Raw genomic sequence first — 15,598 nt, 5'->3', positions numbered from 1 at the left:
AGGAGGGATTCCAAGGACAGGGTTTGCCTGCAAGGCAGGTGACTTCTGTGCAGTGGTTGCTCGCACCTATCTGTGCAGCATCTGGCTGTGGCTGCTGAGGGACTGGGCTGCAGGTCACTCACCTGGGCCCACCGCAGGTGAATTTGTTGGTGCACTGCAGTACCAGTTACCAGGAAAATGGAATTCTGAAGAAACAGATGAGGCATGCCCAGCGCCTTGATCTGTTTTGAGAGAAGGCTGAAGTGAAGGGCTTGCTTCCAAAGATATTTATCACACTGAGAGCCAAAAAAAAACCTACTCAAAAGATTTCCATCTAGCTGGCAGCCAATGCTGGGCAGTGTGTCAGCTTGTTTCCCAGCACGCTACTTAACCTGGACCTGACGTGAGGAGAAAAAAAAAACCAAATAAAATAAATAATCTTTTGCATGTCATTTTGATGGGTAAGTTTGTAATTAAGAGTCTCCATTAGAGGGCTACCAAAAGTAGACAGAACTTGCACATTTCTTAAAAGTAATTACAGTTTTATTTTCTTTAATAAGATCTGTACGTAGTAGTAAAATGTAATATTTATTTGGATAAAAATAGTCATTATTTAACAGGGTAAATTCCTCAAATATTTTTGTATTCTGTGGTTACCCTTCCTATACGTGAGTAAGGCCATAAGCACTTGGTAAACCTATCTAGCGTTGTAGCACCATGCCATTATCCGCCAACATCAGTCTGTGGTGAATATGTTTTCCTAGACAAGGTGATGATGATGTTCTGATACTTGTAAATATGTAAGTACTTGCATACCTTTATTATTATGTGTAGTTCTGTTGAGTCATAACTAAGTGTGTGGGAAGAGGTAAGATTGAACCCTTATTTTACATAACTAAATTACTCTTCAAGGATCATATTTAACAATCCATTTGCAGCATCCTGTGATTTACATTTAGTAGTTTATGTACTTTAATGTGAAGTACCCATTAATGTTCAATAAAGGTGCTCCAGATGCATTGGTTTATAGCCCCTTGTAATTCCTGGATTACAGTTAGGGAGCTGTCACTGTAAACCAGTGCCTGGGCTAAAGTTTATTGTTTGTATTTAGAATATACAAAAATTACAATATTTTGTGAGATATTACAGGGGAAGGACACTTTTCTGTCTGACTATTAAAAGGGGTAAACTTTTCTCAGGCTCCCATGAGTAAGAAAATGCTATTTTGCAGTTAAAACAACGTAAGCTGCAGAAAGTTATACCATTGTATTTCTTGGTGTATTCAAATAGTTTAGAGAATCATTCTTCCGCCTTTCAGTGAAAATCCTAAATCATAATTTAAACCTCTTTATAGAACAGTGCAAGTGGACAGGAAGATGATCAGAACCTCTTTTTGAACTACAAATATCTATTTAGTTTTAACAGGCAAACTGGAATGAGGTAAAAAATCAGGATACATGTGTACAAACCCCTGTTTTTAATTGACTGCTGAGATGAACAGAAATAAGCTGTATTTTTTATAGGTGTTTTTTATGAGTGTGATGTGTAGGACTGAGGTTTTTTCCATCCCTTTTTGTATTTGTGCAGTTTTTATTATTATTTTGTGTTTGTCAGTCAGCCAGGAGAGGTTTCTCTCCTTGTGTGAGGCAGTGGCGCGTCTGTAGTTGTTGCTAGCTGGAATAGGGCTTCCTATCATGAAAAAAGCAGGAAGGCAGCTCAGTCTGAGCTTCCGTCAGGTTACCTCTTAGACTGACTCCATAAGAAGATAGATTGATGGGAGGAGACGCTTAATTTTATTTCCCCAGGCAAAATCCCTGGGCTGTTTTTGGAATTACTTGTAGCCGACTGGATAGCTGGAGTTATTCCTGTGTCAGTCACGGATGTGGAAGTGCCCAGGCCTAGGCGGCAGAGCTGGTTTGGCTGGGCTCATGGCTGTGGGCGATGCTGCTGGGGATGTCTGCAGCCGTGCCTCACAGCTGCCTGCCCTCCTTCACTTGCTTCACCCTAAAGAGCTGTTAGGTTGCCGAAATGTTTTCAGCTTTTAGCCCTATTAAATCAGTTTGCTTGCACAGCCCGTTATTTCCTGAGCCTCTCAGACGGTTTTCAATATGCTGAAACCTGCAGTCTTGGTGGGGAGTTTTGTAGGGGAGCTGGTGCTGTGCTCATCACTGCAGACCTGCGTGGTGTCCCCTCTCATTTGGTGACTCAAGTTCACATGCAAAATCTTTTCATCTCGCCGGATTTATGAAACTTGCAGGGTTTCACCAGGAAGATTTCGGGCAAATGCTGTTGCGGTCATAAGCTCGATCTCGTGTTCAGGCCTATTTTGGCAGATTACTGTTAGGTGTGATTCATGTTGCATTCAAAGGAGGTTACTGCATTTCTACAGTACTGATTTTTGCATTGTTTTGGAGCTTCATGGCTGTTCTCGTGGCTGTTAATCAGTGCTAAAGCATGTACGGATTCCTCTGCAAACAAGAATGTTGATCAGTTGACTGACACTCGTTAACAAGTGCAAAAAGCTGCTGTTTGGCTACATACAGAGCTGCTTAGTCTGACAACCTGTATGTCATGAAGGTGACTAAAAAGAAAATACAAATCTTTTTCCAGCTCAGATTTTTTGAATAGTTGGCTGCAAGTTCCTACAAAGATCATACAATGAGTAATCCCACTGAAGTCAGTGACTCATCTCGTTGCGTAAAGATTGGCGCAGGTAGAACCTGTGCAGTGTGATCTCCTCATGACAGTAAGAACTAAAACCACTGTTCAGGTCTTACTTAACACTTCAGGATATGCTTTCATCCTGAAGTGAAAATGACCCATGTGCTCTGTTTTCAATCAAGTAAGGCAGACTTCTTGAGGCTAAAGTGAAAAACTAGGTCTTTTTGTTGTTGTAAATTATTTTAGTGTTTACAGGCTTGTATATATGTATGTTTTCATTTCCTGATCAGCTGTCTACAGAATACTTAGCACTAGACTTTTTCTTTCCTAATTCATGTCAGATTTTTTGGAAGCCTTTTTTTCCCCAAAGTATTACTTACAGTTTTCTCCACTTAGTAGGTGGCATGAATAATTAGGATATTATGGCTGGTTGCTCTTGTCCCTGTGGATAAAATGTACCTTTATGTCTATACAAGGAATTTATAGCAGGTACCTATAGCTAACTTATCTTGAGTTTAAACATCTGTGTTCATTTATGCATGAAAAAGATGCAGTGAAATCTAGTTGTATTTGTCTTAGTTTCTGGATATGAGGTGAGAATAATTTACATCAATCACATGAATTTGGACCACATGCTATCCCTCAGACATATTTTAATCAATAAAGGAAACAAGTGCAGATTTGCAGGCTTAATGCCATTAGTTTTGGCTTTTAATTCTGTTCCTGTAGAGAAATCTAACACTCTGCCCAGAGGCAGGTGTACTCTCAAACCACACACCTGAACTTTGAATAGCATTGTAGGTTTCCATTTTTCCAAGCCTTTTTTTCTTTTTTATTCCTTTCTCTGTGTAATTTTTATCATCGTGTTGAAGGAATTATGCATGTGGGAATCAGGAGTGCATCAATCAGCTGTTTCATACACTTCTCTGTTTGCTTGGTTTTCATTTGTTTGTTTGCTTGCGCAGACATTTGAGCAGAAAACTGGCCTTATCATTTTCAGGTACCTACCATGTGACAGCATGGAAATTTTTATTGCTTTTTTTTTTTTTCCCCACTGGCCAACAAATTATTTTTAAACATGTATCTGGCTTAGTTTCAGAGCATAGCTTGTCTGTAGCTGGTATCTTTTTCTACGTTGGCATTGCAGGACTGGGACTCTACTATGCTTAGCATTTCATGGGTACAAAGTTCTGGTTTGCAAGTGTTACACTGGCTCCATAATCTGTTTATTTAAGCGTATATTTATTACAGCTAAATTTTGATACTTAATCTTTTGATAAATGACTGGAAGAGTAATTTATGGAACATGATGCCTTTATATTCCACTGTAAGCATTTCATATAGTTTTGTATCCCACTCTAATTTCGTTATGTTGTGAAGTAGGTGATGTGGGAGGTGAGCTGCTGCTTATAATTTGCAGAGGAAAGGCTAGTTTGAGGTAGTTCAGCTCTGAAACTCAGTGTATATGAATATATTTGGGTTTTTCCTTGAAAATTTTCATAATCTCACAAAAATGTGAATTGAGCATGCTGCTTTCACAGTTTGAAAGGATAGGTTGTTTTTTTCTTTTAAGCTTTTATGCAATAGATTGCACTGTTTGGAAAAAAAAAAAAATTACGTTTCAAATTTGCCAAAAAACTTCAGTACACTTACTGAGTTTGGATGTTTTTTAGTTTTTTCTTTGCAACATGTTAGAAGTGGATATTTGTGAGGAATTATTTAATCAGATACAGTGATATGTGGCACTTTGATTTTAGAGCAAATAGAATTCAGTGACTAGTCCAACGAGCACTGCAGACCCTCACTAATTGGAAAATTTATCATTGTGAGCAGGGAATAAAAATCTATGTCTCTCCAAAAGTTGCACTAGAGATACAGGATGAGATTGTTTTGATAAAGTACATATTTCTGTCATGGAAAGTTAGGAGTAATCAAGGTCTCTATAGTCCTTTGATCCACAAATCAGTGGGTGTAGCTGGGGTATGTTCTACTGACTGCTACTGGTTAATAGCCTCTTGTTTTACTTCATGCATTTTTTATCACAGCAAAGGTCTGGTTGTCCTTCTCTGCCAGGCCTTTTCATAAGATTTTGCTTAATGGAATAACTCAGCCCTCTGTTAGTGAGAGCATTGTGCCAAGATTTCTGATGCTAAGGTTTTATGGTATATACCTTTGTTTATTGCAGAGTAGTGCACTAGAAATTGAACTTTATTACTGAAAGTTCAGTTCATAATTCTGAAAGGAGAAAGTCCACTTGAAACTGCTTTTGCATGTAGTTTTAGGTTTCAGAGCTTTAAAAGCTACCCTTGCACTGCATTTAAATTGGCTGAAGTTAGGAGCTGTTTATGAGATCCTATACAAGCACATGCTTCTGTAAGAAGAAATATGTAGTGTAACCACAAGTGTACTCTAAAAGCTGAAACTTGAGTGTTGTGGTTTAACCTACATAAGCTCTGTTAAAGCTGAGATACAACATGATGAGCCAGAAAATACAAAGAAAGAGTTGGCATTCCTTTCTTCTGTGCTTGTCGTGAAGGTGTGGGCTGTAAAGAACATATCCATTCTCACCTCCACAGCAAATTCTTAGCAGTTTAATGTGGTGCTTTTTTTTCAGTAATTGCTGTTTATATAATGGCAAATGTGAATTTGAAAGAACTTACTTGATCTTTTATGGAAGTTTGTAGTTACAGATTACTTGATACATATTACTCTGTTATGCTATTATAAATATAATATCAAAAGAGGCCCTCTACCTTGTTTCTAATCTAGTCTTGTTTTATGTACATATTTCACAATAAGCCCTTTAAATTTCCTCCCCTGTTTTTATATATATATATATATATACACACATATATATATATATGTATGTATTTGATTGTTTGTTTTAGAAGAAAGAAACTTTCTGGTATTGCTTAGATGTACAAAATAGACCAGATAAGCAATATTTTTCTTAGTGTCTTTCACAGAGCTTCCCTCAGGCTGTAAAAATGCTTACTGTATGAGAGCTATCTCTTTGTTCTGCGTCATATGAAAAATGAATTTGCATTTCAGTACAAAGGTATTGGTTTCAAAAATGCTGTTTTGGTTTTATTTTTTCAGAATTTGGAGTTCTGGTGATCCATCATGGGGAACCATGTAGGAAAACGAGAACATAGCACTGACAAGTCAACCAAGGTAAGTCTAGAAAATTGAAGAGGAAAGGCCACTTTCAGAAATATGTATGTTATGAAATACATATATATATTTTAGTACATTAGTGAGTTTACCAGATCACTTTCACCACTACTATTTTGTACTTGTCACTGTAAAATGACCACCTTTTTTTTTTATAGAGGGTCAATGACATTTGGCCAAACCAGGATTTTACTGTGCTGGATTTAATGAGAGATGTGATGTTTTTCTGCATCAGATCTCAGTCATGGTGGAGATGAATGAAATGAACCTCAGAAGTGTGATATTGCAGAAATTTTTAAAGAGCCAGTGAGCTGAATTATGTTCTGCATGTTGACGGCTTTCCACTTTGAGCAGTCATTGGCTTTATCCGTAAGAAAGAAACTATGTAGAAATAAGTAAAATAAGAGAATTCTGAAGGAAAAGGTTGTCAGTCTGAGGAGATACAGCTTTAAAAATCTCCTTACAAGGAGGGAAAATAAAAATATGAGAAGTGTCAAAATGTTCATTAAAAGTATTTGCTTTCTAAACTTCTGCTGATATGGTTGTGTATTTTGTACATAATGTGGTATTCTGTTTGCCATGTGATAATACCTTGTTTATTTGTTTTTCTACATTGTACCGGAAGAGAATTCACATATATCTTTAAAAAAATGGTTTTTCTATATATAAAACAGAGATGCTTCTTGTTGTTAGCTATTGCTAACTTCCCTCCACCCATCCCCACCCAAAAATAACAGTTTACAGTCTGAGCCCACGCTGTATAAAGCTATTGCCCTTTGCATTGGACAGATGATGTAAACAGATAGTTCTGTGCTTTATCTGGAGGAATGTGGGCATTTTGCATTGCTGTGGCAGATAAGCAGCTATCCCTATACAGACTGGAATTTATACAGTTGTTCTGTGCCATCTCCTTCAGGAAAGCGTGTAAGCACACTGGAAGAAATGGGGAGAAAACAGCAGGAAGAGAGGACAACTGCCTAGATATGGATTTGGCTTGTGTTTGTGCAGTATTTTGCAAAATGGTTTTGTGGCCCAAGTTTCAGTTTCAGTACAAACAATAGTGTGAGCCTCAAGATGTGGTCTTGTAGTGACCGGTCTTGTAGACTTCCTGTCTAAAAAAGCTCTGTTGTGCGATCCAGCCAAGTCAAATGCAACGAACAGATGTATTTAGCCAAGTACTTTGATACTTTCTGACAATGAGTGTGAGATCCAGCAGGTGTGATACAGCAGCTACCCTGAGCTTGATGGGCTGTTGTGCACTACATATCCCCTGCTTTGGTCTTTGAGTACAAAATCTGATTAGAAAAAAACGCATCATAACTTTTCTCTCCCTGTGGAATCACATCTGTGTCTGATGCATCTGGGTGGCAGGTGAGCAAGTTGCCAGGCACATGGAGCTTCAAAAAGGAAAAGATTATTCAAACTGTAGCAGGCGATGCAATAGTTCTGCAGTCAGTGGTGAGCAAGAGTCAGGTGGCCGTGAGTCTTGCACTCAGTGTGTAAGACAGGTGTACAAGGAAATGGATTGCTGCAATGTTGTTTTAATTCCTTCTTTTTTCCCAATTAGTTCATGGGCAATACTTGATTCTGTAAGCAAAACAAGATTAATTTACCTAAAATATTTTTGAAGGGAAAACGTATTTCTGTAGCAATATCTTCTGTCCCTCATCCTTCTAGAGTGACAAAAAAAAAAAAAGACTCCAAACACCAAAACCCTAAACTTTAAAATAGGCAATGCTTGATCAAAATCTCCTTTTGTGTATGTAAGACACTAACTATGTCACAAGAAATAGGGCCTCAGAGCTAAAATCAGGAAATCTATGGGTAAGGTGTTACTATGTATTCCACATAACTAATCAGTCTTGATTCGTTTCTTACAGGCAGCATTAAAGTTACCAGCAGTAGTAACCATGTGTCATACACTTTTTTTTTTTTTTCTTTTCGAAGCTGAAAGTAGCTTTGTTGTTGAATATAGCTGTAAATTAGAACTGTTTTGCCACCAGTCTTGCAGTGTGTTATGGGAGACAATTGCTGAAGGCTTGCAGAGACTACAGTGGAAATGCTTAGTGCCTGTCCTTGTTCTTCACAAAATAGAACTGCAGTGAAAGAGACTAACATCTTGTAAAGGGTCTTTCTGAAATTCATTACTTGTAACTTCAGGCTGTTTATTATATTTTATTTCCCAAAAATATAGTACCAAAGAACAATATCATTTCAGGCAGCTGCTTTGAACCTGTGGTGCCAGGCTTGCTGCACAAACACTGTACTGGCTCCTGAACCGATGGACCAGTTCTCCACATGCCTATTTTGTGTATGGTGACATCAGCAAGACAGTTGTGAAACTGCAGCAGTTGTCATTCTTGGTTGTCCGATAAATGTCCTGTAATACAGCAATTATTATGGGGTTTTTTTGAGTTTGCATCTAGCTTTGCTTTACTTTCAGTAAATTTGGGTATTTGAATTACAAAATTAGAAATAGAGATCTGGATATCAATTATTTCATCAAATGTCTAACATGACGCCAAGATGCTTTCAAGTAGGGAAACTTACAAAAGACAACAAGACAGCTTCCCCTGCTGTGATACTTCTCTCAAAATATTGTTCTTCTCTTGATTTATAAATATGCCAAGTTACAGTGATTATTTAATAAATAATAGGAGGTACTGTGAAAATAATTGGATGCTTTGAAAAACAGTTGGTCTATTTTACCTAAGTAATGTTGCAAATATTTGCAACCCCCTCAGTTTTTACTCAAAGCAATAACATATTCCATCTCGTGTCTGTCAGATTTCTTTCTCTTGTATTTAATGGATCTGATTTTTGTAAGATACATAAAAATTATTCAGTGAACCCAGCAATTTCTCTTCTTTCTTTTTACTTTGGATGCTATTAGACTTGACTGTCTCTTAATGCATTAGGAAACATTTAAGTATTTATTTTGTTTAACTTTGTTCTTAGCTTGGGTTTACACTTACATAAATATATCTAAGAACAGCAACAGCAAGAAAAAAAAAAAGTATGGTCCTTCATGCTCCAAGTTCCTTCAAGTTCTTGGAGAGCTAAATGTAGAAGAGTAAATAACTGAAATTTTATTGGTCTTTGTTTGGATTTATAGTTAACGTGTGTCCATGTGGCACTGTTCAGCTACAAAGAGCAACGTGCTCTTTTGTAATGATAAAAGCTGCTTGAAAGTATTACAAGAGTGCAGTTCTCTGCTGCTCTCTCTGTTTTGAATGTCTCCCTCAGAAAAATCTGCACAGCATATATATTGCCATTCCAAAATCTTTGAACCTTCTTGGTACCTGTCAGAACCGGCCCTTAACTTCACTGGGGTTGGAAATAAGTTTTCTGGTATCGTCCCATCTATTCCACAGTGACTCCCAAATGTACCAAGTCCACAGAGCCTGGTTTCTGTGTGTCCCAGGACACATACTACTGTGGGAAGCTGGAAACCAAGCTTGTGACCTATGATAACAGATTATAACTCACTGTCCTGCCATGTCAAGGGATTACTTGAGAAATTTATGCAGGCCTGGAACATGTTAGATTATTGGAAATACTGGATTATTTACCTAGTTCATGTCCTTGACATACCTGGGACATGCTATAAATAAACACTAAGAAAATGAACCCAATTGCTGCATCTGATATCTAACTCTCAAATCCTTTGAGAGATATAAATTGCCACAGTACATTGGTTTCTCACAGGGAAAAACTGAAAACAGGCACTCAGTCTACAGTTTAATGTCTTCTTTGAACCAAAATCTATCTGTTAACAATGACCAAGTCTTACTGTGTAGTAAACTTATGAAAAAGCTTGTCTTTAATTCCTCCATGTATGTATAATACCTAGAGTCTGTCATGTGTTTCACACTGCTCGATTTGATAATTTTAATAAACTAACTGGTTCTTAGTGTTTAAGGAGAATTCAGTATAAAAAGTTCAAGCTAGATTGCTACAGTGAGCATGTATCAATAAATCATACAGTTTCTATGCTGTTTCTGAGGAGCTTCTGTTTTCTCTCCTCTTTTTTTTCCTTAATTGTCTTGCTAATGTTCAGAAACTTCTGTAACATGGGCAGAAAGTTTTCTGGCTCTCCCTGATGAGAAGGAGGTGAATTTCTGGCTGGTAGTTGTATTGTTCGTCTTGTAAGCACTCAGTGATCAGTAAGCAAAAGAGTTTTCACACTGATCTCATCTGATGCCCTACCTCTCATGGTTGTGAGTGCTTACAGACCTCAGCCATATGTGTAGTTTTTACCAGGTGCTTCCTGGTGCTTCCAACAGATGAAGTAATTTTATTTTGCTCTATTAAGTGCTCTGAAGTGTCATTTTCGTAAGATAGAGGTTTATATGTATTAATAGTGACAGTTTGAGAGATACTTGACATACAGCTTATGTGGATGTTGAAGTCTAGGATGTGCTTTTCTGTTAAAACAAAAACACCCCTTCAAAACAAAACAAAACAAAACCTCAAAAAATAAAAAAGTTGCACTTGATTTTATTATATTTAAATACATAGTCTTATTACCATATAGAAATTAAGCAGATTGCAACCTTTTCATTTTTTTCCTGATATCGAAGTTGTATAGAACTATTTTTGTTTTCCAGCACATTTGTGTCTTTTTTCAGAGTTTTACCTTTTGTAGTAAAGCAATAAAGACCATGGGCTATAGTAGTGTATTCTTTTTAATTTGATACGTTGATTAAAACACTTCCTCTCAAGCCAGTCTTTCTGAAGGCAAAGGAAGAATAGAGAAAAACTTTAAAATGTTGAGAGATTTGATTAGTGTTTTCACTACCCAGTTTTACAGGTTCCAGACTGTAGAAATTCTCGTGACTGACCAGCGTCTGGTTAAGCTGGTGCCTGGTACAAGGAAGTGCTGCTTTTGGAAGAGGCAAATGTACTTCTAGGGTGTGAAGGGAAGTTCTGAGCAGCCAGGTTAAGCAAGACCAGCAAAAATTGATAGCTGTCTGTTTTCTTCAAATTCTACCATTGACTGAGATTTGGCCTTGAGCAAATCCTGTTGTGCTCCCTCTATCCTCCTATTTCATTTCTTAACCTTTGTAGTGTCTAAATGTTTTTTTTGTTGGTACAGATGCAGTGTCATTTTGTATTAATAGTGGTACTTGGAGACCTTGAGTGGAGCCTTCAGGTACAAATGTGCTTCAGCTAGTGAGGTAATATCATAGTGATACAGAAATGAAGCCTCTGAGAATGCAGAGTATGCAGTAGCTGTGACATCTGTCCTCAAAAACTAACTTTAAGACCATCACTCAGTGTGGTATTGGAAGCCTATGTCTAATGTGTAAGTAGGCAAGTAGCTCTACTATAAAGTTAAATAGGCCAATTTATGTGTCTAAAATTCAAGTAATGTGTTTGAATAATTGATTGTTCATTAAACTCTTCACATGCTAAATTTAATAAGGTCAATTGTATTTATAATATTTAATCTTTCTAGTGTCTAAAATAAACTAAGCTCATTGCAAGCATGTGTGGAAGATAAACTGTCCCTGTTTCAGAGCTGGAACTTTTACGCTTCTGTGTTTCCCTTTGTTGTGTGTATGTGAAGGCCACTGAAGGTGCAGTGCTCTGCTGTGCAGGGCTGGACTTGATGATCCTTGTGCGTCCCTTCCAACTCAGGACATTCTATGATTCTGCATTCTGGTCAGTGCCACAGCACCTCCTATTAGCGTTTAAAGGGCTGCCTTAATTGTATAACCTTGGCAGAATGTTGCTGGATCCATATTTTCAGTGAAAACATGAGTAAATGTATAGGTAACTGTTACGTGAAGTAAGTTGAAAGCGTGCTTTTCTGTTGTGCACACAACTGAGAAGTAGTAATGTTTCCTGATTTAGGTCTCGAGCTGGTTGAGCTTGCCTGGGTGCGAAAGGAAGAGGTGCAGCCGCTGTGGTTTTGGCTGGGGAGGGGTTGTAGGGTCTTGGGCTTTGTTCTCCCACCCTCAGCCTGCAGAACTGACTAGAAGAAGAGGGAAGTACGCTCTGTACTTTTTAAGGTCTTGTGCTTCAGATGCCATGCTGTCGTGGTGTCGTTTCCTATAGTTCCCTTCTTGTTAGCTTTGATATAGACCTGGATAAACATCCTCTCAAATGAATTTATGACAGTACCAGTTAAATTGGCAAGGAGCTGGAAGAACAGGGGTGTAGCACACTGCACATTCTTTGTGAACTCCCTGTCAACTGTTCTAGTTGCTGAGGTGGCTTTTTTTTTTTTTTTTAATAATAAGACTTCAGCCTGTTAACATGTGCTTTAGCATCTTCACACTGGAAGAATGGAGGTGAAGTTGTTTATGTTTTTAATCTTGAGGAAGCAATAAGTGACCTGGAGATCCTGAAAGAGAGCTATATCTTCTTCTTTCCTCACGTAACCTTTTTGTGCTTTTACTGTTGGGGTGGTTCATAGACCAGCATGTGGTAACATGTTGTATTACCCGTTCTGAAAGTGGGTGAGATAGGTCAGTGTAACAAACTAGAATTTCCATTAGTTATATTTGAGAAAAGCCTAAAAAAAATCTTTGTATTACTTCAGAACGTATTATTTTAGAATGGAGTTGGATCCATAAAATCAGTTACAGTGAAGTGTGTTCTACTTTTTGGAGAGCTTGCTGAGCTTTACCTGTGGTACCTGAGACCAAACCATCACAGAATTTCCAGCAGCTAAGACAATGACTGGTAAACATGTCCTGTAGCTTTTATCAAAGTATTAAAGTCCTGTATAAGAGCATTTTGAAGTTTATCCTCATCTTCTTCCCTAATGCTAGTTCTGTTGTCTTTGGTGCTCCTGGGCAGCAGCTGGGAAGAGGAGCACTAGTGCCACATTTTAGTTTAATTCTGTTTCACACACTTGTAGTGTCACTGTGCAGCTAGGTCACTGTAACTAGTTGTGAGACTTGGTTTTACACTGTGCATTTGTACAAAGCCAAAACTCCCATGTTCTGCTGCGAGGAAAGAGGAATTCCACATTGCTAAGGCAAGTTGAATCTTGCTCTTGTTTGTAAATTCAGTAAGTGTGAAATGGACATTAGAAGGAAAAAGATACAGGGCTTTCCCATACAAAATATCACTTTAAGAGTAGCTTCTTTTTGCATTTCAGATACTGAAGATGAACAATAAACAGTGATTTCTTACGTAATTGCAGTTATTTGTACACTGAGTAAATTTAATTTGTCTGCGGCTGCAGTTCAGAAACTGATTTTTCCACTTTGAAATAAAATGTCATGGAATGTTTTTCCTTTTTACTTAACTTTCTCATGCCCTTTGCTTTAAGTTGATGGAAATACCTAGGTAGCATTTGCTGGAGGAAGAAAAATGGTTTTTGCAAAAGGAAATTGAAAAACTTTTAAGCAGCCTAGTATGACACTATTCTTGATTGCTGAGATAAGGTTCACTCTTAAGAACCATCCGATCTTTCAATGCATCATTGCATGGATGTGGCGACAAAAATATAGAAATGTACACAGAGCTGAAAGCCTCAAGATACAACCACTTACCCTGGGTAATTAGGGGGACTTCCGAGCACCAGTTATAATCAAGAAGAGGTAATAACGGAAGTCTTGCATTTTTGTCACAGTGCCACAGAGTGACATTCATGTCAGTGTAGCTGCACTTAGCTAGAACTGAAAGATGACTTTAGAGAGGCATGGGGGCATCTGGCTTGCTAGTGAACTCTGTGCAGCTCAAAAACCACAGAAAAGACCTAAGAGCCAGAAAGCTTAGCAAGTCTGTCACTGATGAGATCTGTCCTTAAACAAGTCACTTATTATCAAAACAATAGTCACTATTTTTGGGTCCTCAGTTACTCCCGTTCTGTGTAAGAGCTCAAGGATTGGATTTACTGTTGGTAGTGCTGAGGTTTTCCAGTGAGTTATGGAAATTCCAGTATACTGCCAATGTCTCAGTTAAAAGGTACTATCTGAGACTTTAACATTGAAATCAGTGGGGGTTTTTTTGGTTTTGTGGTCATATGCGACTTAAATGTCTAGCACATTTTCCCAGCCTTTCACACACCCCCTCTTCCTTCCTCCCTGTATCTTCCTTCTCCTTCTTACAGCCAGTTTCTGTCTGCACGTTACTTTCTGCCAGCATCTCCATCTCTGATACAGTCTAAATTCAGTGCCATGTTTTGATTTTTCTGAAATCGGAAATAATACTTAATTGCTCATGGTGCAGTTGCATGCTCAGAAACAGCAAAGAGATGACCAGCTAACAGGCAGTCTGATCAGGAAGGTGGGAACACTGTAGGAGAAGAGAGGGATATACACTTGGAAATGTTTTTCCCTTCCAACCAGCTTTCCCTCTCCATGTTGACATATGACTTCCAGCTCCTATCACAGCCTAGCACAGTACATTGCTTTACAAAGCAATCCAGTAGTGCCATTGACAATATTTGAAAGCTGAATGTCCAAACTGTCTCCTTTTGTTTTTATGGCCAACTGTCGCCTACATTTTTATGCTGTTTTGTCACAAGTTTGTGTTGCTTTTTTTGCATTTCTACCTTGTTCCTGTTAAAGAATTTGTTTTATGCAGAAAACTGAAGAATTGCTGTTGGATTCTTTTCGTGAAATGTGGCTAAAATATGTCAATGTGAAGTGGAATTGTGTGCAAAATCCTTGTGTGCATGCATATATATGTATGTACACATCCATATTCTAAAAAGTACAAGTGTATATTTAAAAAAATATATATGTAAATATGCAAGTATATATTCAAGTATAGATACTCTGCATATAGCCCTGTATGGCTGCAAATAGGCTCACTGTATGAGACTGAAAAGGCAAGACCAGTAGCCATCCACCCTGGGGAGTCTGGCTGTCCGTTCTGATCTTCCCTGTGAACTACAGGCTAAATGTTTTCTTAATGTTGAGCCAGATCTTCCTAGTGCAGATGAAATGTCCCTTATGGTACACGGTGATAAAGCCTGAATAATCACTGTCTTTTTTTTGACCAATGTCTGAAATTCCAGACAACTCTTTTTTTCATTTGTTTTGAGACTTGGCAGATAAAAGGCTGGTGAATGTGAGACTCTGAGAATCTCGAGTCAGTGCCCGTAACAGTTGAGGAATGTTTATATTTTATAAAATATAATAAAGATGTCTCAATAATTACTACTACTATGTATTTAAAAATTAAATATATTTAAGAATTTAACAAATATATTGTATAGATAAATATATCTGAGTGTTCTAGGAAAGGCTTTAGAACTCATAGTAACTGAGACCCACTGCACAAAGTAACAATTGTTTTGTCTTTGGTACAGTACTACACAAAAAACTTGGTAGGTTTGGGATGATTTATGTTATTCTGGAGCTTGGTCACATGAGATGAGATTTTTAGGTCAAAAGCTGTACATTATTAAGACTAAAACTTAGGTTTTTCCACTGAGAGAAATAACTTGCCTTATGCTGCAGGATACTTGCTGATAGAAAGAGATTCTCCCTTATCGTGTGGTGCTAATCTTCAGTTTGTTTCAGAATCAAATTTGTGTTCAGTGAAGACTTACGTAATATATTTTATCTGAGGAGGATCTGAACCACTGTAATCCATTACATTCAGATTGACTTAAATGAAGTGTGTTTATTTGTAGGTGCTGACAATGTGAACCTGAACATTAGGATTCTTGCAGATTCATTTTCTCAACAAATTACTGTTGATGTTGATTTTTTTCCTACAATTCAGTATTTCAAAAAATATAATTCTTAATAAAAGATTTTTCTTTATATTTTGGTCAGCTAATTTCTTGCCTTATAAGTAAAGATATTGGTAA

The 15,598-nt window shown here is 37.6% G+C and overlaps 1 protein-coding gene across 1 annotated transcript in view; it reads left to right on the top strand.

Annotated features, from left to right (window-relative positions):
* MBP (myelin basic protein) overlaps positions 1 to 15,598 on the top strand; it is a gene marked incomplete at its 3' end in the record, with an annotated part of 111,393 nt that overhangs the window by 20,475 nt on the left and 75,320 nt on the right. The window contains exon 2 of the mRNA XM_080339359.1: positions 5,740 to 5,814. Within this exon, the coding sequence (XP_080195485.1) occupies positions 5,764 to 5,814 (51 nt within the window). The 5' untranslated portion in view covers positions 5,740 to 5,763. The remainder of the gene's footprint in view (positions 1 to 5,739; positions 5,815 to 15,598) is intronic.

The sequence above is a fragment of the Nesoenas mayeri genome (assembly GCF_963082525.1).
Source record: "Nesoenas mayeri genome assembly, chromosome: 2".
Classification (NCBI taxonomy): Eukaryota; Metazoa; Chordata; class Aves; order Columbiformes; family Columbidae; genus Nesoenas; species Nesoenas mayeri.
The sequence above is the reverse complement of the archived record's forward strand: the minus strand, read 5'-3'. Positions and strand labels throughout refer to the sequence as shown.